The 25,782-nt window shown below is 36.6% G+C and overlaps 1 protein-coding gene across 1 annotated transcript; it reads left to right on the top strand.

Moving 5' to 3' along the window:
- The first annotated feature begins 73 nt into the window (after positions 1 to 73).
- On the top strand, positions 74 to 25,782 carry lmna (lamin A). Its single transcript, XM_016507911.1, has 14 exons — positions 74 to 160; positions 2,157 to 2,281; positions 2,894 to 3,272; positions 18,560 to 18,716; positions 19,500 to 19,625; positions 19,761 to 19,931; positions 20,145 to 20,270; positions 20,610 to 20,830; positions 21,521 to 21,806; positions 21,891 to 21,998; positions 22,080 to 22,199; positions 22,321 to 22,380; positions 22,842 to 23,057; positions 23,813 to 25,782. Exons 3-14 carry the CDS (start codon positions 2,926 to 2,928, stop codon positions 23,846 to 23,848), a joined length of 1,974 nt encoding a protein of 657 aa, XP_016363397.1. The 5' UTR covers positions 74 to 160; positions 2,157 to 2,281; positions 2,894 to 2,925; the 3' UTR covers positions 23,849 to 25,782.

Raw genomic sequence — 25,782 nt, 5'->3', positions numbered from 1 at the left:
ATGGTAGTTTTTTGTCAGAGAATGAACTCTGTGTTTCTATTGAGTGGCCAGTAGAGGGCGTTGCACAGTCTATCTGCATCGCCATGGCCTATGCTAGACGGGGCGTTTCATGGATCCTTGAACGCCTGCAAACATTTCCTGATCTTGGGATTCGGTAACTGTGAGTCACTATTTCCCTGCCTGAGTTTTTGCTCAAACATTTCATCTCATGCGGTGGTTGCTCTAGTCCATAGCAACGGCAATTTGTGGGGTGTTTATGAATAGAAAGATTTGTATGTTCATTCTCAATGCATGACTCAACAGTTTTAACAACCAGTAATTTTACTCAAATATATCCTCGTTGATTCAAGGGAGTTCTCTTCTTTAGACCTGATTTAGTCGTTTGGACTGCAATAGAAAGTGTATGGTGTGTTATGTAATATTGTGAATTAACGTTACAGGTACTAATCACAATGTCCTTGATGATTTTTTAAGTCATTTTAAATTTATATGAATGCTATGTAGTTTTAAGAAGGTTTTAGTAGTGTAATGCCACCGAAGTGTGTCTGAATTCCATGTTGTGAAAATATTCTGGTTGGAACCTGTCATGTCTTGTAATTTGCTGCATGTATCCTAAATCTCGACCCTTTGACCTCCCAAGACCTCCACAAACGTTTGCAGGTTTACCCTAAAAAAAAAAAAAGCAGTTCCCACAGATTTTTTTGATTTAGCACTCGAGGTGGAGAGACATTTACCCTGGGGAATCTCATTGTTATATTGGAATGCGGTGGTTGTGTGTAATAATGCAACAAGGATGGCAGAGAAAGAGAGACAGCAGGAGAAAAGAAAGTGCAGAACAGACAGGCTCATCCTGCAGTATTCCACAGCTCTCTGTGTTTCAGCTGTCAGTGGTCTCTCATAGACTGTAGGTACTGGCATCTGCTGGGACTTTTCCACTGATCCGCTCATGCCCTTGTGCCAGGATTGTCTGCTTTTTTTCATAGCTGTCTCTCCTGCATCTTGCCTCATGGTGCTGTTTCTAGAAGAGTTTTTGTGCACAAACAAATAGGGCTCTAAATGATTAGTTTATTTATTAGTTTACAAAATTATTATTTTGTCATTTTTATTCCTTTTTCTGTTTAGCCTTAATTTATATTTATTTCAGTTTTGGTTTTAGTAATTCACGTTAAACTTATTTTATTTTAGTTAGTTTAATTTGATCTAATATTAGTTTTTTTTTTTCAGCTTTATTAACAAAATTATTTTAAATAGTTTTAGTTAACAACACTCTTAGAAAAAAAGGTACCTTTTTACCTTATTTACCCCTAAAGGTGCCTATAAATATACCATAAATGTGCATATTAGTACCTAAATAGTGCATATTTGTACCTTTTGAAAAAAAACTTTTTTCTGAGGGTGAATAACACTGATCCTGCAGGTTTGATCCTGAATCCTAATATGCATCAGAGAGTTGATGGAAGGTGACTAGTTAGTGGTGTTTAAGTGAATTGAAGCACAGCCTTCTTTCTCAGAAAGGATTCGTCTCATCCACTCTCTCTTTCTCCCTCTCTCTCCCTCCTTTTACTAAGACACCTGATTGGATAATTCATTTTTAGTATGTCCACCCCTCCGAAATAAATACCAGGCAGAGTTTTTAATATAAGGCTGTTTTCTGTGACTTTCCCCTTTAAAGCTTCATGCAACAGCAAATGGATGTATTCTGGGTTTCTTGGATGGACGCATGAAGGATATTTTTCTTTGGCTCATATGTTTGGATGAGTAGATCTTCGGAGGACTCTTTGGACTAGCTTTAATTATGTGGAAATATAGATTCGATTATTTACTAATTTAATTAAAAATAATAATTTGTTTTCTTTTTCTTTTTTTATTAGCTTGGGATCAGACATTTTATTATATATTTTTATTTTATTTTGTTTTGCTGTGGATTATCTATTAGCATGGAAGGGATTTAATTTGCTGTCATTTAGATTGCTTATCTCACAAGTTACAGATTATATAAAAAAAATGATAAGTCGAGACGATTCTGTGACAATGTGAAATACAGTAAAATCTCTATTCCCTTGTGTGGGTTTACTGAGTCAGACTTCACTAGCTCCGCCCTCCTTTCATTCGCTTTCTCTTCTACTCCTGTTCCTTCTCCTCCTCTCATTTCTTAGAGGCGTGAGTTTCTGCCAGAGACTAAGAGCGCGAGTCAGACCAGACACTCTCTCTGCAGAGTTTCAACGGGACACAGCAGCCATAGAAGCCCTCAGTAACCCAAACTCTCTCTCAGCTTTACCAGGTGAGTGATTCTGGCATTTTGACTAGCAGTACTGTAAATTTTGAATGCTCAGAGCCCAAATCTATTTTTAATTTGTGTTTTTCATAGCTTTTTTTGTAGCATTGCACAGTAAAATGCAGATTGCTCCTGTAATTTAGTCAAGGGGGAGTGTCACATGTGCCGTCTAAGCACATTGTAATGTTTGGAATTACTTCAACGTTCCAAAACAAACATGCAATCACCGCTCCTGTGGATGGGTCTTTGACATGCTTGTCTGTGCTGGTTGTGTTTAAGGGAACGTATTTTAGATTTCAGAAACGAATTTGTGAAACGAAATGTTTATTCTGGGAAGTTTGTGCTGAACATACTTGGATGTGATCAGAGGTTGGGCGTGGCGGAAACAGTAAGACACAAAGTGAGGGAGAGGGATGGTGGAAAGGGAAGGAGGAGACGGGAAGGAGGGCCGGAGTTTATAATTTGCATATATTTATTTTTTTGTAACCATAAATATATTGCATATCAGTTTAAAACTGTCAGATTGTGACCGTAAAAGATGCCTGAATGTATCACCTGTGAAATATGTCTCTTCTATTTCTCCCCATTCTATTTTATTCTATTCTATTCCCTGTACAGTTTCAGGCTAACAGCACCAGATCCAGTCAGCTATGGAGACTCCAGGTCAGAAACGAAGCACCCGCGGAGGGACGACCACCGTCCTGTCTCCCACCCGCATCTCTCGGCTGCAGGAGAAAGAGGATCTGTGCAACCTGAACGACCGTCTGGCGATCTACATCGATAAGGTGCGCTCTCTAGAGGCAGAGAACGCAGGTCTGCGTATGCGCATCACCGAGTCGGATACGGAGATCAGCCGTGAGCTGAGCGGCATGAAAGCGGCATACGAGGCCGAGCTGGCGGATGCCAGGAAGACGCTGGACTCGGTGGCCAAAGAACGAGCCCGACTGCAACTGGAGCTCAGCAAGGTGCGCGAGGACTACAAGGAGCTGAAGGCCAGGTATGTGTGCAGACCATGGGTTACACGTCATGGATGTTATGCCATGACTTAATTAGCTTTTTTTGAAGTTTAAAAGTTAATTTTTGGGATGAAAAAGTCCTTTAAAACTGCAAACCAGTGCTATTCTAGAAAGTGAATCCAAGTCTGGAGTCAGCAGTAGCAATTACCATGACTCGGTGTGTACTCACACTAGGCACGCTTGCCTTGAACCGAGCCCGAGTGCGATTATCCCCCCTCCCCACTCCCCCGCTGGCCTGCACTCACACTTGCACTAAACATTCCGGGCTGGAGCACGCTTACGTCATGTATGAGATAACGGAGAAAACCACTTTCGCTAATATTCTGCCGAATAATTAATAATAATTAATTTATGCCGTGCATTGATTTTCACTTGTATGTATCAGAAAATTATTACGGAGGCAGCTGACGTTAATGAAATAATTTACAGCTGTACTCGCAAACTACATTTCCTGTTCATCAATAAAGTAAGAACCAGAGCCATTATAAACATAAATATACTTGATTAAATTCAATTAATTGAAAAGTGTGGTGTAGTAGTACTAATAGAATATGTTTGCGGTCGTAATGATGATAGTAGCGCACACAAAATAGTATCTGTTCCGTGCTCCGGCGCGGTTAGCGCTCACACTGCATGCGTACCGCGCCCGAGCCCAACCGAACCGTTCCCTGGCCCACCTCTTCTAACTGGTTTCCAGGGCCGGCTAAACGAACGGCACGGAGTGCTCACACTAGTCAAACGAACCGGGCTTTGGGGGTCAAACGTGCTCAGGCACGGTTCAAAACGCCTAGTGTCAGTACACCCTCCAGGAACTTAAAAAAATTCCACCAGTTTTAGTTTCTGAACAGTGCAGGTTACAGATCATAAATCAGTGATGTAGAAGAGCTGCAGACACTAGGGCTCTTTTCCTGTAATTCCTTTCACACATCCAAAAGATAAGTTTAACCCTAAAGTTTAGAACGGAGCCGACCCCTGGGCTCTTAGCCTAGTCCTCAGCTAAATTTAGCTGAGACATGACGGCAGTTTTCTGCAGGTTACATCTGCTTATTGCTCCTGTCACTAAGGCTGACAGCTTGGTGCTTTAGTCTGTTTGATGCGTTTTAAAATTCAATTGAAATTTAATTCAATTATAATAATTCTAACAGAAAACAAATCTGCATTGGACAGTATTATGGTTTGGGGTCGGTGAGCTGAATTTGTTTGAACAAAAATAAAGCGAAAACAGTAATACTGTGAAATGTTTTCAAAATGTAATTGTTTTAATTCAAATTTAAACCATTTCAAATTACTGTTTTCTATTTTAATATATTTTAAAATGTAATTTATTCCTGTGACTGAAAAGCTGAATCTTCAAAATGTGTGACATGATCCTTCAGAAATCATTGCTCAAGTATCATTCTCAAGAAACTTTTCTTATTTTTATCAGTGTTTAAAACAGAAACCATAATATGTTTTATTTCAGGATTCTTTGATGAATATAATTTTTTTTAAAGAACAGCGTTTATTAAAAATATATAACATTATTTACTGTCACTTTCAATCAATTTTATGCATATTTGCTCTATAAAAGTATTCAAAAATGAAATCTTACTGACCCCAGATTTTGAAACAGTAGTGTACATACCCACACACACACCGTCTCTGGCTCAGTCTGTTCTACAAGTGTGCTGCAGCTCAGGTATGTGAGGTGTGAATGTGGGTGTGTTGTATCTGCTTGGGAAATGGCTGTTGGATTGGCCACCACACCCTTTACAACAGGTTTAGTGTGTTCACTTTACATTTTATAGTTCCTTTGTCTTCTGCGGAAATGCTGCTGCTTGTGTAAAGTTTTACACTGATTAAAGTAAACGGATACAATCATTGTTATATGTAGGTTTAGCCAATAAGCCAGTGGACACTTATTAATATTTTTTTTTTGCACTGCAGTGTGTAGATTAATGATTAATTTGACTAAAGTGTGTCTTTGCAAACCTCCCTCCCATAGAATGTCAAATATCTACAAAATAATTATGTGAATTAGGGACACATGATTGATCTTAAAATTGTATAATATTTGGTCTAAATAAATAAAAAATAAGACAATAAAATCCAATAAATTAGTCAATTTTAGGCATCATAACATTATAATGTACAGTATGAAAAATAGATATTCCTTTTGAGATATGCTAAAGATTGCATTTAAAAGCTTTATTAAATTAAGCAGTAGATGACAGAAGTGATCTAAGTAATCTAAAAATAATATTTTGTACATTTTAAATGCTGTGTTTATTTTCAAACATAGTTTGGCAATAACTAATTGCATTATGTAAGAGAAAAGATTCTCTCAATAAAACTAAGAAGCAACTACGCATCATAAAAACTAGTAACTTAATTATCATGCATTCGTCCTTTGCACTTGAACTCTCTCATATCAGTGTACTTTAAAGATATCCAAACTCCACAGAGAAACCATCTCAAACTTTAGTTTATTTTAAGTTTATTAAGAAGCAGTGTGATGTAGTTGTCATTGAGTCACAGTGATTGTTATTATAATCTATTGTTTATCTTGCTGTCTCTGTGGTAGTAGACTGAGTCAGTGCGTTGGTTTAAGCAAGAGGTGTGTTGATCCCAAAAGGGTGCGGTTCAAAGACACATAGACATCAAGACTGAAGATGTGCCGTCACTGAATGATGCGAGACAAGTTGAGAGTTTAGTGAAAGCCATTATGAGTCACGTTCATTCATTTCATAAGGTTTGTGGTTATACACATAAGGGAAGTCAGCTGAAGGAGATAGTCTTATTTGTTTCCCAGGGTTACAGTAGCACTCATGAGTTCCTGTAAGCCTCCATCACTAGGTTAATACAGACGGACTCGTACACTCATTGGAGCTGCGGTGTTTGGAAGTGTTTGGTTTCCACAGCTACCATGAGGCCTTGCCAGGGTGTGTGAGAGGTTCTGACTGGACTGAGTGGTGACTCATGTGCTTTAAGTAACTGTGGGGAAAGCACTGTTTACTCTCTCTTTAAACCCTCACCTCAGAAAGAAAGCCCTGTGTCCATGTTGGAACAGTAGCCTTATTTTATTCCAGTGAGTTTGATACATTTGTGTTACACTTATGTGCTTAGCAGATGTTTTCTTACTGAAGCAACTTAGAACGCTCCATAAAAGGTTCCAGTTAGAACAAGAATAGGGTTTTATAACCCTATTGACACAGGAAAAGTTCTACAAAAACGTTTATATTTCTTTGTACGCTGGTGTTTTAAAATACCCAGAGGATATTTTTGTGATCGGGAGAATTTAAAATGGAACATTTTAATCTCTGAAGAACTTATAGATCAACTCAAAAAAAGTGCAATCGATTGAAAACTAGCCCATGATAAGAAGAGAGCCCTTTCCTGAGTCTGAAGTACTGCAAGCAACCACTCAAGAACCTTTTTCCATTATGTTACTATATATTAACTAATATATATACTATACTAATATATATTAGTATATATATTATACTAATATAGAAACAACACACACACACACACACACACACATATATATATATATATATATATATATATATGTATATATGTGTGTATATATATCTATATATATATATAATTCATTATTTATTATTTAGTCATTTAGCAGATGCTTTTATCCATACATATAATGACTTACATATAATGACAATAGAAGCAATCAGATAGAAGCAATTTATTAGGATAGGACAATATTTGGCCAAGATACAACTATTTGAAAATCTGGAATCTGGGGGTGCTAAAAAAATCTAAATATTGAGAAAATTGCCTTTAAATTTGTCCAAATGAAGTTCCTAGCAATGCATATTACAAATCAAAAATTAAGTTTTGATATATTTATGGTAGGAAATGTACAAAATATCTCCATGGAACATGATCTTTACTTAATATCCTAATGATTTTTGGCATAAAAGAAAAATCGATAATTTTGACCCATACTATGTATTTTTGGCTATTGCTACAAATATACCAGTGCAGCTTATGATTGGTTTTGTGGTCCAGGCCAGGGTCACATATATAATTTCTATATATAAGTCAATAAGCTAAGCTTCAGTAAGAAAAAAGAAACTTTAAAGAAAAAATGAAATAAACAAAAATTTGCTTTTTGCTTAGTAAAGGATTCTCCATGACACTCCCTCCAGAGCTATGTGAAGTTGCTTGTTTGAAAATGATCCCTCATATACTTTGACCTTAGTTATTGTTTAGGAAGCTTTAGGGTCAGACGATTTCTTGAATGGGGAGTCATGTCAGGTCATGCAGTGGAGACAGATCTCAGTTTTGGCTCACAGGAGCTGTATGTGCGCACATGCTGTGGGTGTACATGTGCTTGTGGCTGCTGTTGCGGTTGCAGCATTTGGCTTCTGTGGTCATTATCAGATAGAAGAATATATCCTGTGTTTATTCTGTGTGTGTGTCACTGTCTGAACTCTGTTGACAGGTGCAGTGTAGGAGTGTGTGACTGATATGTGGAAAAACTACAGCTGGAAACTGAGCAGATGAAATGCATCTTTCAATTCATACTGAAAGAGCAGTATGTCATCACTTACCTTTCATTTAAAATGCTGCGAATCCCCTCTGTGTTTGCTTAGGCAATACAATGAAACTGTACTTGGTTACGGTCTAGAAAGTGGGGAACTTGATGAGTTGGTATTTGTCTAAATGATTCAAAATGCGAACTCTAACCCACTTTTTAGTTGCATATCTGCTGACGCTACATGCATTTCCAGGTATTCCCCCATTCGTACAATGAATTTTCTGGCCCACGTGTAGGCAGTAGTCGGGACATGTTTGCAAAAAATTAGTCGTCTTAGTCATTCCATTATTCCAGCATATGGGGAAGAGGATGTGTGTCCATTAAGAGATTAGATAATTGATCTTACATACAAGAACCTTTGTCAGTTTTATCATTGCAAATAATTAACCAGTCTTTTAGTCATGTGCTCTTTGTCCCAGATGACTGAGATTGTAAGTATATTCTTGCCTTATCACTTTTACTTTCACAGTGTTAAGGCTTTGGGTGTAGTGAGGCACATCCTTTCCAGTTATCTCTGGGTCTGGCTCAGGGTCAAGAGTAAAAAATAAAATGTAAACCTAAAAGCATCTAAAACGTAGCAAAATATAATAATAAAAGCATAGTAAAAAGTTTTAATGTGATCTTCATATAACACATTTTTAATAAGATAATATTTGATTTTTTTTTTCATAGTTAAAGAAACACCCTTACATTTGAATCACTGTGCCCTCATTCTGTAAACATTTAGTTTTTTTTTAATAAAACGAATCCCTTGTTGAGAATATTTGCATTCATTAACAGTTTTAGCAGTTCAACGCTCACTGGCTTTGTGGTCTGCATTCTGTTAAGCTATGTTCATAGCTTAAGGGAAAACGAAATGATATTTGGCAGCTTTCAGATGTAAAAAAATACTCCAGTGACTCATTTCCTGCCCCTCCTTTACCATCCTGTATATTTTACATTGAATGGCTTACCTGGTGCCACTTACCCTCACCGATGCATATATTATTAGGCTAGTTATGGATATCCAAAAAAGATATTCCACCCTGCCAAAACATGGGTTTTTAATTGCCTATGTACATTCGGCTTTAGAAATCATAATATTAATTCATGTTAATTTATATAATAAATTGGCTAAAAAGTACAGCATGCACAGTGATATTTTTCAAGTGCCTTGCCTTGTAGTATGATGCAAATAGCACGGTTCATGAATATGGTAATCACTCAGTGCAACCATTTTAAGGTTCATTTACTAGTGTTGTTGCATTCTGTTGGTCTGTTTATGCAAAGTATTTTCAGATGCTAATGTGAAATATTTTCTCATCATCGTCTGGTTTTTACATGATCCGAATAAACACATGGCAATGAACAGTTATCATGCAGTATGCTATGTTTCCTGCAAAAGTCACCCATCATATTTAAAAGAGACAGTCCCTCTGTGGTTATGTCATTGTGTCTAACAAGAAAATTACACGTAATGAGTAGATTTTTGAGTGTTATTCTTTAGGTGACAGTTGACAATGAGAAAAGGCTTGATCTTGTAGAGAGAAACGCCCTGATTACAGTGTTTCATTGTTTAGTTGAGGGCTGTCCTGCCTAAAAAGGAATAAAATGATATTTTCCTCTATTAGGCTGTTCTATTACTTCTGTCATTTAACTTTCTATTAAATCTACAGTGTATCAACTTCAGCAGGCACCTGTGTATTCAAACAGTTTAGGACAGAATAAATAGTTCTGTGTTCAGCACAACATATGCATCTGAATAGAGAGCTGTGTCTCCTTTTCCAGTGTAGATCTCTTTCATTCTGATGGGAGTCGGCTCATTCTCTCTCTTTCCCTCTCTGTTCTTTTCTTTTTTGTGATGTGATGACTGCCACAGGGCATTTCTGTTTTCCCTGCTGTCCTGATGACCTCACTAAAGATCAACTGTCCCAACTGTCTAATGTTACAGTAAATAGGGGAATTCAGTGAGGATGCTTTACCATCACTTTTGTTTCTTGTTTTAAAAGAACGTACTGTATATGCCGACAGGTTTTGTTTATTTTGGTCTCTCTTAAATCTGTTGTAAAAAACTTTTTTTCTTTTCTGGCACATAAAAAGCTCTCAAACATGTGGTGTTTGTGAATGATATACTGGCACAAATGGAAAAAACAAAACAAAACATATGAAAATTTTTTGCTAGAATATGATGCTGCTAGCAGGGGTACACAAATGTTTTAGATTAGGGATATTCAATTAAAGAGATCCAGTCCCTACATATCTTTCCAAGTTACGGTCCAGACAGTTATTTACTTGCACTGTTTCAGTAGCCAATATTTGACTATGGCTATGAAATAAAATAAACAATGTACAGGAATACTGTATTTCTCGCTCATTTTTGCAACATTATTTATAAATCAAAACATAATAAATTTAATAGACTCTCTCTAAAAAGTAACAAATGCAGTTATTTTCCTTTAAAAAGCTATTTGTAATATGTAAATAATTTTGATTTTGCAGATTTTTTAACAGAAATTCATTGGTATTAAATGTTTCTTTGGACAGATTAATGAAAATGAATTTCAGCCAAATGACAATAAAGTGGCGCAGCACATAATAAAAAGCTGATAGAACATGGTTATGGGTTTGATTCCCAGGAAACACACATACTGGCAAATACACAATAAGTTGAATCATTCACTGAACTGATTGGTTGTGCTTGTTAACAGTTAATGCACTCTGAATTAACATGACCTAACCGTGAACAACTGTATTCTCATTAACTGTCATTAGGAAAGATGAATAAATACTGTAATAAATGTATTGTTCATGTTAGTTAATAGGCTATATTAACTAACACTAACTAATGGAACCTTATTGAAAAGTGATACCTTAATATTAAATATCAATATATTATTTTTATTCAGTTCCATGCAACAGAATCAGATATAACTTTTTGTAAACTAATTATCCAAATAATGTATAATCCTTCAAAGCTATTATTATCAGAGCATGTGAGCAGAGCAAAGCGTCACGAGAGAGTAGCGTCATTTTACCAGCGTTGCCATGTTACAGCACAGTAGCGCTATTGCAGACAGGAACAGATATACTACAAAGAAATATCCAGTCGGCGCGTTATTTGAGCAGACTTTGCTTTTCCGGTGAGTTTGAGCGGAATGCACAGTGTTGCCAATTTAGCAATTTTGTTGCTAAATTTAGCAACATTTTACGAACAAATCTAAATTAACATAAAAATATATTTTTTACTGAGATTTGATGTAGTGACAATTTTTGCATCGTGATTACGTAATGACGTCATCACGCAATGACATCACAACGTCATTTAGCAACTATTAGCAACAAATCGACCTTCCTTTAGCAACTTCCCCTGAAAATTAGTTGGCAACAGTGGGAACGCACATTTATAGAGCGGATATTGAGCGGAGCAGTGACGAGGAGAGTGAAACCTGCACGCTGAACACTGCTGGGCGGTGCGGCGCGCCATATATATATTATTAATATTTTTTCGGCTCATTATTTTGGCCGTTTTTCTCTTACGGCTGAAAACCGAAAGTGCCATTTTCGGCCGATAATTTTCGGGGACCAAAAATTCGGTGCATCCCTAGTCATAAATTATAAATAATTTTAAAATAATGGGCATATAAAATGTCTCTAGTGTAACTACTCGCCTAGACACGCATACATATTTGGTTAGACTCTCACACCCACTTCTGATGGCTTTTTCAGCTCCATATTACAATCTGTCACGTTGCACACACACACGAGGGATGAGGAGACGCTGGAGAATATGTTGACAAGACTTTATTTGCACCAAGGAACCAAGGGAGACGAACACAGGAAGACGTTCCACGAAGACGTACACAGGAAGACGTACAACAGCGGACCGAGAACTTGGGACTGGGAACACATTTTATACACACACAGGAGGAGGGGATGACGAGACACACCTGGGAGCAATAAACCATCATGGGGAACACCTGGGACAAATTAAACATGGGAAAGGAACACCTGGGGAGCAAGACACAGACAAAACATGGAACAGAGTCTGACACAATCCTTTTGTTCTTAAAATGTCAAATATAAGATGCGGACACACCACACACACTTAAACTTCATCCCAAACGCAGTGGTGCTTCATTTGGTTGTGGTTGGATCTGGAAAGGCTTTGGACGGACTGACTCATTCGGTCTGTTATATAATCACCATTCACAGACTCTAAACTAAAGATCAAACATGTTTTTCATTTGCAAGTGATTTGTTGAGAATTCAGAGTGAACTTGTGTGCAGAGATGCTTCCACGTAAAACAAGAGAGTGTAGTTCAGTTAAGGCACCAAACTGTTACTGAAAGACAAATTTAGTTTAGAGTTAATTTATAAACAAAGCCTTGAATGTGTTTTTGATTCATTTGAACAGTATGAATATGAATCAGGAATGTTAAAGATAAACTCAGTAATTTGCTTCCTTTTTCAAAAAGTTTCAAGATGCCAACCCTTTTGTACTTAAAGAAATTAGCTGTTTATTTAATAAAAAAAATGATGTAGGTACACTAACATGAGATGACTTTAGTCACATTAGCTTAATAAAAGCTATTTTATGTTATTTTTGTTTAGTTGAAATACTACTTTCCTACTTATGTGAATACATTTAAGACGCACTTTGCATTGAAACACGTTTTTTTATACCGTGAATTACCAGCTGTATTTTCTGCATTAAACTGTTCAATAAATCGATGTCATTGTGAAAGAGAAGGAATTGTCACGTGGCAGTGCCATGTGACTCATAGGCTGAACTGATGTTAGTTTTTTGCCAAACCACTTGTAATGGGGAACACTGGCAGAGTAGTACTGCACGCACACACACACACACACACCATCTCCATCCCATTCTTAACTGAAGGCAGCTGCAAACAGGCGAACGTTATATTTGGAGAACCGGAGATGAGAGTGGAATCTCGTTATGTTTATTCCATGGAAAAATCAGTGGAAAACTGTTTATATTGTAAGGCCGGAGACCCTCTGATGCAGATTATGTTAGACTGAGCTTGTATAAAGACAGGGAGGAGAGAGGGTTACTGTAATTGGTGCTGTTCTGGTGGCGTGTATGGGCCACGGGTGTAAGGGAGAGAGTGAGTCATCATCGCCGCCTAAACGCAGAACTGCCACGCTGGCAGAGCCTCAGTCTTTCCTCCCTGTTGCAGAGTATGAAACAAAACACATATTTCTGCATATTGATAGATGTAGGTAGATTTTAAGTAGGTGTTTATAATCATATGTGACCCTACACACACATTCATGCATGCAGAGATTTAGAGAGGAGGCTACATCTCAGCTCTCCATCATTGTTCTGTCTCAGAAATGCTTTTTCATTTGAATTGACATTAAAGATTGGACTCATTTGTGCCAGACTAGACAGAAGGATCAGATAAATCATGTAATGCTATTTCACTCCGAGGAAAATAGTTTTAGCATCTGTCATGTGCTAATAAATCGGGGAGGAGGAATAATGTTCTCTTTGTATTGGGTGTTCAAATTCAGCCGCTGTTACAGGATCTGGTATGATTATAGGAACACACCCTTCAAAACCACCATTATGATTTAGTAGAATCATAACTTTTTTTTATTAATCATTTTCCTGAGGCTACCTTTACCATGTCTTTAAAAAAAAAAAGAAAGAAAGAAAAATTCAATATAAGCTGTAATTTTCTTGATCAATGTTTTTGTCTTTGTTTAATTTTTTGTTTTCAGAAAATATTTAATTTAATTTTTCTTTTTATATCTTTTTCTTTTCCTTTTGAGATAAATGCTTAAGTGAATTTAAATGTTTATAAGCATAAACCTATTTTATATGATATTATTAACCTATTTTATAAGATTTAAGCCTAAAATATGGAAAAAATATAATTATATATATAAAATGTATGTTACAATATTGAGGTTTATTCTTAAAGCAAGCAAAACTACTTGCCAATGTGGTAGGAAAAATAAACATAAACAGTTTTGAAACAAGAACTAATGTCTTATGCAGTTTTGCCTGTCACATAATTTAATCTTGTTTTAAAAAGATTTCAATCTTATTGAAAGCAAAATGCAAAAAAGACAAAATAATTGGAAAATTACCGTTTCAGAGGTGGGCTAAAACTGAAAAAAAAAAAGCTGAAAATATGGACATATTGATGTATCTACAGTATGTTCAACATTTATTGTAATGTTAATAAAAGAAGAATAAATGTAGATTACTTAAGATGTATTAGATAAGCAAATATAACCCAGACAAGCCATAATCGTCCGTTGAGACAAAGCACTGGGTATCTGCACCAACCTGTTCATGCTTTGATGATTTAGATTTGATTTGAATTTAAAATTGCAAAACTATCTGGGACAAAAAGTCCTTTAACAGATCTGCTACCTGTATATATCAAATAGCAGGTAGTGTTCGAGGAAAGCTTAACTGTAGGAAATAATGTAGACTTATCCCTCAGTTTAAAAAACAAACAAACAAACAAACAACAAAAACAAACTGAATCTATAGTAGTTTATGCTTACTTTTGCTTACTATGTTTATTCCTAGCTGGTGTAAAGGCCCGTTTACACCAAGCACGATAACTATAAAGATAACGATAAAGATATAGATCTAAAAATCGTTCTCAATATTAAAGAATAGCAGAGTTCACACCACAACTATAACGATAACTATACAGAGGAACGATATCGTTGTGATCACTTTCAAAACGATTTTTTTCCAGCTGATGAACGATAAAACACTGACAGCCAATCAGAATCCATCCTGCTGTAATGAGCTCAAGAATTTAAAGCGGCAGACGAGCGTGCGCTTAGAATAAACAAACGATATCGTTCGCTGGTGTGGACGCTAATATCGTTATCTTTATAGTTATCGTTCTTGGTGTGAACGGGGCTTTAGACTCTGTAAAGATTTATGTCGTTAATGTTTCAATGTTATTTTTCAAATTTCAAACCATTATAGTTGGCCAATTCAGGTTTTGCATTGGTCTATTTTTAGTCAATGTTTATAATCGAGCATATTATACAACTTAGTCACCATCTTTTTTCTTCTGACTATACGTTTTTCCTTCTGTATGTTTGACTCGGTCTCCATGGAAGCCTCATGGTGGGCCTGCAGCCAGCGAAAGTGAGTCAGAATCGCCTCGACAATTAAAAAGGAAATGTTTATTCATAGTACAGTGGGAAAATGGGGAACCCCTGTATGAGACGTTTCTGTTTTAAGATCGAGTCACGTGGCCACTCCACCCATATAGTAGAAGTGGAAAGCAGAAGTCACATTTACGTCAAAAGCAGTGAATCGGTGTATTGTGGAGCTGAATGGAGGACGAGGAGGTAGATCTTGGGCTTTTAGTGATGAGGAGATGAATTGCACCAATATGTTTCAACCCAGTAAAATTTATTGATGCCCTGGAAGACTTATAGACTTACAGGAAGTCAATTTCATTGTCGTTCATTCAGGTAATCTGCCTTTCAACATGCTGAAATAGAATGAAAATAAATGATTATTGTCAAGTTAGAATATGGCAGGATATTTAGGGCAAAAAAATGAATATTGAGACATTAAACAGATTCCCCAGCAATTTCCTTAATGCTTGCACAGACATACAAGCGTAAACTTTGTCCCGTTATAAAACAATAAAATGGTCATAAAACACTCGACTGAAGATACTATGGATTTCCATATGTAGCATTTGGTATTCTGTGCAAATATATTGAAACTTGGCAAATACAGATTGTAGTAATTGTTTTTGTTTGAGCTAAAGGAGATTTGATTTGACAGGCTCTAGTCCTTTATCATATTGATGAAGTGTTGTCAGACTGTGCGGTTTTACTATATGCTTTTTATGGCTTTACAAGTGCTTTGATGAACGCCTGCAGTCATTTTTCCTCTCAAAACCTCCAGCTGTTGCAGGTGACGGCTGTCATATGGTGCTTTATGTAAAGCTTGTCAAGTTGCCGTTTTAGCAGTAAATATAGTGTTAGAGAGACCAAAATTCAGAGAATGCACTCATACACAAGACAATTTTTTGTATGTGTGATAGTCCACAGCTTTTCATGAGGTTTTTGACTATTAATACATGGCTATCAGTTGTATTAACACTTATTCTGTGGGAAATATGTATCTGCTTTTGACTTCAACCTTTCAAATGGATGGTTTCGGCTCCAGTGGGGTTTTTTTTTATGTTGGGGAAACACTGTTCGTGGTCAACGTTTTCTCAGAGATGGCCACATGTGAAATATTTCTACGGCACTTTGCCATGGTAACATGGCAAAACATTCAGAGTGTTTTAGTTTGTGGGTTTCCTTTTCGTCACAAAAGAGTACAAAGATAGCTGTGATTCATAGAGGGGCTGGAGGCCGACCTGGTACATTCCTCTCCTCCTCTCTCTCTCTCTCTTTCTCTCCCTCAACTGGCTCTTTTTGTGCCTGAAATGTTTCCACTGGATCAAAGATGCCAAGCCAAACCCTTTTCCCTTTTCTTTCTCTCACACACATAGGCTACAACTCCGCACACAAAGTACACACGTTTAATGAAAACTTACTAGAATTGCTTTTATAGTTTTTTTTCTGGGTTTAATAAAGACTCAAGTTTTTCAAATGCTTTTTTACTCAACGTATTAACTATAACACACTTTATTTTCCAGTTAGTTTTCTTAGCTCCCATCACTCAAATCTGGATTCATTCAAAGTTGACCATTTGCAGTGTAAACTTCGACCAGGTCGGTTCAGTCAACAAGGACATTGTGACCCGGAACAGAGGTGACGATAACACATGTTCTTCTATTGTCTACTTTAAACAGCCTTTGGTTGGTTTGGCTTCCTGTGGGTGGATCTTGGAGATGTTGGGAACTAAAACAGCAAAACAAATACAGTAGCAGAAAAAAAAATTAATGCCAAATTTAAAAAATAATAGAACAAATTACAAACGTTAGACCACATGAGGCTCTTAAACTTTTATTGTTTCCTCCAAATGTGGCTTGCTCCACTGTAAGTGTCGTTTTTAAAACTATCTGCTCGATATTGTGTAACCAGAATAAGTATAGAACAAAAAAAGTACATTTAGGGAGCTGACAAGAACAAGCTGGTTTTTAATTACCAAATGTCCTAAACAGAAGAGGTTATGTGTTTACCATTGACTTAGCACAAATATGCCCACCCGCTGTTTACACACCTTCATTGTAACCCACCTACTGTCTGTGTCCATTAAACATTTAATGAGCAGATTTAGGCAAATTTTTCCACATAAACACTGTATTCCGCTAAGGGTCAATGCTTGGTTTTATTTATGCAGCCTGAACAGCTAAAATACATGGATTTGTGAGCTTTTTTTTCAGTTCTAGTTTCACTGTTCCTCAGAAATAGTTATGAATGTCACCTCAAAGGCCTCTCTGCAAAAGCTCTTGCATATTTTCCCTGCAAAAAAGTTTTTTTAATTTTTTTTTTATATTTTTGAATTTCAGTAACCTTCAGTAACCAAGTCAAAAACGATAAGTAGCCTAATGACCTTGTTCATTTGTGAATAGTTATCGAGTGAGTAATAATGCATATTAGTCCTCAAGAGGCCTTTATCTAAGTCAGGGAGGATAACTTTCATACATTTAACGGTTTTTCATGTTCCCAGCCTCTTGAAGCTTTTTAGTGAAGGTATGTGGCGGTCAAGTGAAGAATGTGACCTAACAAAACCTCTGTTGTTGTGAATGGGAAGTTGGTTGAATTACTTTTCTCAGGAAGGAGTCCTGATGGAATGCTCCACTGAACAGAGAATATAAACTCCAGAAGTTAGTAGGTTTAGTCAGTTGGTTGAGTTTTTAGTTTGTAGTCTGAGTGTACTTCAGTTTGGAAGGAGTTTTGTTTGTGGGAAAGATGCCTTAGGGACTGAAGTGTGGCACAGTTGTAATTGTTTCAAGCCCTGTTTGGCCATCAGTCACATCACTAATTTTGGAGCAGCTATTTTACAGGCCTTGTGAAATCTGATCTGGGAATGCACAGAGAAGAACTCTAAACCTAAACACTTGTTTTGACAGAGAACAGATACGGGTGTTGATAAATTGTACTCTCATTTTAGACTGTAAGGCCTTATTATCCTTCTATGTTTTAAAGCTGTAAACCTGAACCTCACTTTGCCTTAATTAATTTGATGCCATAACAAAACCACCAGTCATCTTTTATTTATTGAAGTGTTTACCGTTCTGTGTTTTTATTAGGGTTTGTATGGTTCCTTTCTGCAATTTTGAAATGAACAACACTGCAGTCACACACATATGGTTTAAATTCACTGTTGTAGGCTCTGTTTCAGAGAGAGGGTTCTTAAGGTTATTGTTTACAGATTTTAAAAGGTGCTTGGTTTTGGTATGAAATCCCAGGCAAAATTGTGGGCCGTCTGCTGTTCATTTGCTCTGAACTGATTATTCCAGATTTCCTACTTGGCAAACATATTCAGTCAAGATATAGATCCAAATCAGATGCATATTTTACAGTCTTAGATCAGTTCTGACAGCCGAAAAGATCTGATCCGCTCCTGAGGTGCTTTACTCCGGCCATGGTGCCACGCTAGTGTAGTTGCTCACAATTTTTTGATACAGGAGACTTTCCACTCAAACCACAACATGCATGAATTAATATAATAATCTGGCTATTCATAATCTAATTGAGATAATTGTATTCCTCTGTGTGCCGAGAGGAAACAAACGCTCTAATGCCTTCTTTGTGCTTTTATAACTGTAGGAATAGTAAGAAAGAGGCAGATCTGGAATCGGCTCTGGCCAGACTGAAGGATCTGGAAGCTCTGCTGAACTCAAAGGACGCGTCTCTCTCCACAGCACTGGGGGAGAAGAGATCACTGGATGTCGAAGTCAGAGATCTGAAAGCCCAGCTGGCCAAGGTGACAACTCTATAAAAAGCTGCATGTCTAAGTGTTTGGGAGCTGTGGTTAAAGTTCTGGGTTAGTGACCAAAAGGTTGCAGTTTGTGCCATTATTATGTACATGTGCAGGGTACTTTAGGTTGCTCCAAAGTGACTACTTGCTTGCTTAAGCCAGGGAATATGATTTAGCACTATTTTTGCCAATAATATACTGGGAATATGATAGAGCTAAGTCATATTCCCATAGGCTGTATATATAGGCATGACTTATTATTATTTTAATCTTTATAAATTAGTTCAGCTTTCTTAGGAAAAAATGGCAAAATTAAATGACTAATTTTCTCAAAACAAATCTTCTACAGTTTGCTGAAGTACATTTATCTGGTTTAGATCTGTGGTTCTTGACCAGGGAACCCCAGTAGCTGCTAAAATGTAGTTACATTAATATTATATTAATATAAAAATAATAAAAAACACAAAAAATAAATATGTAAAACATTAAACTCGTATTAATGTTTATTTTTATTTATTAATTATAAACTCGTGTGTTTTTTTTAATTATTACAATATAAATATCAGAAGTGCATATCAGCTTAGATAGGAGGGTTTTCTAGTATTGTCTACAAAGAGGGGGCTAGGAGTCAAAAATGTTAAGAGCCACAAGATTAGATGTTTGTTAGACATTTAGATATATTTATAAGAAAACAAAACTTCTAATAGGGTTTTAATAAGTGTTTTGCATAGTATGTTGCTTTTAACTTTGAATTTATATAGAAGTTATTGAAGTGAATATGTGTTGCAGCTGGAGGGCAGTCTGAATGATGCTAAGAAGCAGCTACAGGATGAAATGCTACGACGTGTGGACGCTGAGAACCGAATCCAGACCCTGAAAGAGGAGCTGGAATTCCAGAAAAACATCTACAATGAGGTCTCACAAACACATCTATTTATTCTGAGCTCTCCTATGCATATAAAGTAAAAAAAAAAATACTCATACATGAAGACTGAAACAAAGACAGGCAGGAATTTCTCTGTTACTCTAACCTATTGTCTTTTTTTCCAGGAGCTCCGTGAATCTAAGCGCAGGCATGAGTCACGTGTGGTGGAAATCGACAGCGGCCGTCATCCGGATTATGAGAGTAAACTGGCCGAGGCTTTGACTGAACTTCGCAACCAACATGAAGAGCAGCTTCGCATCTACAAGGATGAAATTGAAAAGACCTACAACTCCAAGGTAATACAACAATCAAAGAGCAAAATGATTTACAAATGTCTTTGAGGATCCACGTTTCTGTATCTCCCCAGGGGCGCCTGGTTAAACCGGGCCCGCCCTGTATACATATTTGCTGACTGATCTGTTGCCAGTCATATTTGTTAAAAAAATTTATATATAAAGACATACAGCATATCTGTCAGTTAAATGTCATCCTGTGTTATCTGTGTGTAGCTGGAGAATGCCCGTCAGTCGGCTGACAGGAACAGCCATTTGGTGGGAGCCGCCCATGAGGAACTGCAGCAGACACGTTTGAGGCTGGAGGGTGTGACCACTCAGCTCACTCAGCTGCAGAAACAGGTACACACACATACATACAAGTATTTATTGCAGTGCTGGCAAGGCAGCAACGTGCTCCTACAATAGAATAACTTGCAATAGAACTCTCCGCAAATCACTTTTTTTAACTCCACCCTCAGAAACTTTGTTGGTAAAACATAACTAGAAATTCATCCACTTAGTCACAAGGAAAACTCCACAGATCTGTTATTTTCTAGTGTACTGGAATATTCCTACAAACTTATTATTTGAAAGGATTTTATCATAAAGAAAGAACACAATTTGAATTTAAGTTTGAAAATCAGACCCATAGCATTTCTTTACATTATTTAAATTGCACGATTGTGCTCTCTTCATTAGTTGTCTGCTCGTGAGGCGAAGATTCGTGAATTGGAGGAGGCTCTATCCAGAGACAGGGACATGATGCGCCGTCGTATGGAGGACAAAGAGAAAGAGATGGCCGAAATGAGGCATCGCATGCAGCAACAGTTGGACGAGTACCAGGAGCTGCTGGACATTAAGCTCGCACTCGACATGGAGATCAGTGCCTACCGGAAGCTTCTGGAGGGCGAGGAAGAGAGGTGATTTGCACACATGCAAATGTTGCTACTAGTAAATAATAGAGCTGTCAATTGCTTTAAAATTTGTAATCAAATTAATTGCATGATATTTTGATCAAATTAACTGCAACAGTATTTGCTGAATAAGTATTGAAAAGTTGATTAAATTACATTTTTAATATTTAGTTTATAATTTAATTGATAAAATATTTATTTTATTTTTTATTAAAAATAGATTACATTTTTGCTGGTTTGATTTTTTTCAGATGCTTTTCAAATTCAAGTTAGATATTTAAAATTAAATTAAAAATTATTAATTAATGTTATCATTTTTTGTTAATTTTTTATTACATTTAGAAAAAAATTTTTTTTAAGATAAATTAATATCAATAAAACACACATAAAGACAGTTTTTAGTTTAGTTATTTTTAATACAGCGTTAATGATTCTGATTAATTCTTTTATAAAATTTCTAACTAAAAGACAAAAAAGTGTATTAATAAAACAATTTTAAATTTGAATAATTTTAAATCTAAGAGCAAAAGCATTAATGATATTCTGATTAATTAATTGCATATATCAATATTTGCTAAGTAAAGCCCTCAAATGAAGATGATTATACTAATTACAATAGGGCTTGTGGTGAATATCAGCCTCATGCATTTACTCAAAAACCATCCTCACATCCTTTGTCCCGCTATCCCTGTTTAGGCTGCGTCTCTCCCCGAGTCCTCCTCCTGTCCGTGGGGTGACTGTAACCCGCTCCTCGGGATCGGGAACTCATTCACGTGTGGTCCAGAGCAGCACCAGTCGTACCTCTTCAGGCAGTGCTAAAAAACGGCGCTTGAATGATAACGACAGCGATGCCTCCAGCGTGGTCGGTGGAACTGTTACTCGCACACGAGTCGCCCAGCAGGCCTCTGCCAGCGGTCGCGTGACCGTGGACGAAGTGGACATGGAGGGCAAATATGTACGGCTCAGTAACAAGTCTGACCAGGTGAGAAAGAAAAGGAGCTTTGGCCACCAATAAAAAGGAATGAATTATTATTTACTTTTTATTAAATGAATCTTCTTCCTCCAGGATCAAACTATGGGTCACTGGCAGGTGAAGAGGCAGATTGGTTCCAGCACTCCCATCGTCTACAAGTTCCCACCAAAATTTACCCTGAAGGCAGGACAGACTGTCACAGTATGTATCGATTTACCACATTATAGTCGCCTTTAGTTGCTTTTGAATTCCTGACTTACTTCAGTGTCTCTCTGCTGTCAGATTTGGGCCTCTGGAGCTGGAGGAATCCACAACCCTCCTTCTGACCTGGTGTGGAAGACCCAGAACTCTTGGGGCAGTGGAGATCTGTTCCAGACCACCCTCATCAGCTCCACTGGGGAGGTGGGATCATGTTAAATCAAACCATGCAGCCAGCTTTTTTTGAATAAGGTTTTATTTGATTCAAGGTAGCCAAGTGACTCATTCACTTCCCTTTTTTCTTTATTTATTTGTGTTTCTCCAGGAAATGGCCATGAGGAAGGTCACACGCACACTATTCCAGGATGAGGATGATGATGATATGGTACGTAATCACTAGCATGTCTCAAAAAGTTAATGTAGTATCTATTTTTTTAATATATATTTTGAGTTTTGCCAGGTTAAATTAAAAACATGAAAGTGCACAACACCAAGACCAAATGTAGCTCGACTGATGTGAATAAATCTGCCTTCACAAAGTAAGACTAAAGTTTTAACATGACTTTTTAAAAAGATGAATTATTGCTTTAGGTCGACCGAAAGTGAACACATTTTCTGTACAGTATAAAGTGTATAATGTGTTACATAACCACTTTGAACATCATCTTGTTTCTTTACACAGTATACTTTTGTTAATGGCTGTTTGTTGGGTTTGTTTGGGTGTAGCCTTCTCACAGTGAATCATAGCGCTAAAATGAACTGAGAGCAGGCAGAATTCATCTCTATAATAAGATCCATATCCGTTCTCAGTCTCAGTTGTTCTCTGTTTACTGTCTCCCCCTGCAGGCCGCCCACAGCACATGTGGGGATAGTGAGTATAACCTCCGCAGCCGTACGGTGGTGTGTGGCTCATGCGGGCTGCCATCAGATAAAAACAGCGGCTGTGTGTCGGCCAGCTCTGGAGTGTCCAGTGCATCTCGCTCGTTTAGCAGCGGAGGGGGGCTGCCTGAAGCTTTTGTCTCTCCCTCACACTTTATTGTGAGCAATGACAAACGCAGACAGGTTTGTATTTTTTTATTTACAGTAGATGAGTTGCACCAGTATTTTTTTTAATTTTTTTTAATTTTTGTCTCTTTCTGTCCCTTTATTTTGAACTTTCAAATATTTTGTGTTAGATGACATAATCTGGTGTGTGTAAAAAAAAAAAGAAGAGTTTTTTGTTATTGCGTTTAGTCTTAGATTAAAAAATTATAAAGATTTTTTGTATATTATAATTTTATTTTAATTGTTTTTAAACAAATATTTACAACATAACCTTAAGAGTAAAATAATTGATAAAAAAACATCCATGTAACATTTTTTTGTCTTAATTAAAAAAAAATCTATTTTAATGAATCTGATTTTTTTTTACTAAAACAAGAACATTAAAACTTTTTAAATCAATGAACAAATCAGTGTTATTTTAAGTTAATTAAATAATCATTATAATAATAAAAATGATTTTGTTTGTAACTTAAGACCTAAAACAGCAATATAATCTGAAAAACTTAGTAGCAAAGTTTTAATGTATTTTAATGTTTTTAAAAATCAAATTTTACGATTAAAAAGATCGTAAAACAAAAAATTGTTTTAATCGATTTGATTGATTCTTTGCTACTTTGATATTATCTAGATTTTTTTGTTAACATTAAATTATGATTTAATGTTTTGTGAGGAATTTATTATCAGTAAAACAGAAGCATTGTAATAAGCAAAGGTTTGCAGAAGTCTTATTAAATTTACATTAATTTCCCTCTCTCTCTTTCTCTCTCTCTTAGGCTGGACCCAAACTAGACAACTGCTCCATTATGTAGGCAAGCTGTAGACAGCCCTGACCATCTGTCCTTTCACACAAACCAGGAGGAATTCATCCAACAATTAGTTTCTTTTTGGATTATGTGTCTTATTATTACATGATATATTTTGTACTTCAGTTTTTGTTTTGTATTTCATAATCTGCGGGGTAGATTTTTGGCTTTTGTATGGCATAAGGCTTCATACGCTGGCAGCTTGTAGGCTGTAGTTTGCGATTATTATGTACAGTGTTACTCTAATATATTTGCATGGTGGCCTGGCAGCAGCTTCAAAATAATCGTACTGTACTCAGGGAGAGAGGCGAACGGAGCACTTCACACTCACACCATGAGCTCTCAATGGGAATGCTGTCGAAACGCAACACGCACAGTTATTACACCTTCTCCAAGACTAAACTCTCATTTTAGCACAGACTGGCTATCTAGCTTATATATGAGGACAAACAGTGAGCGTCAGTTAATGTAAGACCGGAAATGAGGGCTCATTCATTATTGTCCCAAACTTCGTCAGTAAGTAATTTGTCAGTAGTTTTTATGTTTTTTTTCATGCTACCTCTTGCAGTTATGTGATCGAAAGTGAGTAATTCTATGCAGTTCTGTTACAATAAAACTCCGGGATAGAAATACAGATCTTCTGGATGTAAAACTGCTTCGTGCCTTGATACAATTGCACAGTTGAATAGGTACTTTGTGTCTTTTGGCAGTGCGTGTACAAGCTCTGACTAGACAGCAGTATGTCGTGTCTTGCGTAATAAGTGTTATGGGATGTTTCTGAAAGACTTGAAGCAACTATAAAACTAATCCAAAGAAAAGCTCCTTAGCAGTTTGCAATTGCCAAGACGTTGTCAACATGTTAAACAAAAGCTTACTGATTGTTTTAGAAGGAAAACTTGTGAAGTTTACTTGCAGAGAAAGACATATCTGATGTATTATGTTACCGGAGAATCATGTTGTGTTTAAAGTACTGAGTACTAAACTATTGCCGGTTTAAAGAGATGTATTTTTGTTTCAAAGCTTAGAGGCAGAATAATTAAATATGCAAAGTGACCACCGTCATTCCCAGCTTTAATGCTCTATTATTTTTATGTTTTTTTATGACACTTGAAATGTTTGAGTTTTATTATAAACTCAAATTTACATGTACACTAAAACATTTGTATTTCTCTATGGGACTGAGTGTTGATTTGCTCTTGTCACTCCTCTCTTGCAGTAGATGATCCAGTTCCTCATCTGGACCGCCGTAAGGCTCCAGTAATCTGAGCAGTCTGTCCTTCCCTTCACTGCACACATGTCCAGTCCGTTTAGGGCAATTTGAGAACCAAATTCAAGACTTAAAACAAAAACATTTGTTTCAGAAAGTTGGAACAGCTTTCATCATAGGAAATTAAGAACATAACCGAGCCTCCCACAGCTCTCCAGACAGAGGAATGGATATTGCTGACATTATTGCTTTGCAAAGCTTTGGGTTTCTAAAGGTGAATTTTGGGATAGTGTATCTATTTTTTCTATATATACTTAAGAATTGTGGTTTTGTATTTCCACTTAAATAGCCATTGACATTATTGTAATAAGCCATGTATTTTCGTTTTTGAAACTGATAATGGATTTCAGTTGTTTATTTGTTGGCATCTTTGGCAAAGTTGCCTTATGCAAAGAAAGACTTACTGATAACCAAATCTAGAGTGATAAAATAATCATGTTTCCCTTTATTTTGAAATGTTGTTTTTAGTTAGATGGCTAATTTCATGAAGGCTTTGTATAAAAAAAAACAAAAACAAACTGACTGCAGGGCAATGCAGGGATTTTTTTTTTGTCTTTATGATTATCATTTACTGTTTTGTGAGAAATTTCAGAATTGTTGTGAAACCTTGTTATAAACTGTGCCTTTAAAAAAATGTTCAGTTGTAACAAATAAAGCCTTTCTGACTTTTTCA

The sequence above is a fragment of the Sinocyclocheilus anshuiensis genome, unplaced genomic scaffold, assembly GCF_001515605.1.
Source record: "Sinocyclocheilus anshuiensis isolate Anshui unplaced genomic scaffold, SAMN03320099.WGS_v1.1 scaffold702, whole genome shotgun sequence".
In the NCBI taxonomy this organism is placed as follows: Eukaryota; Metazoa; Chordata; class Actinopteri; order Cypriniformes; family Cyprinidae; genus Sinocyclocheilus; species Sinocyclocheilus anshuiensis.
This window is presented reverse-complemented; position numbering and strand designations above follow the sequence as displayed.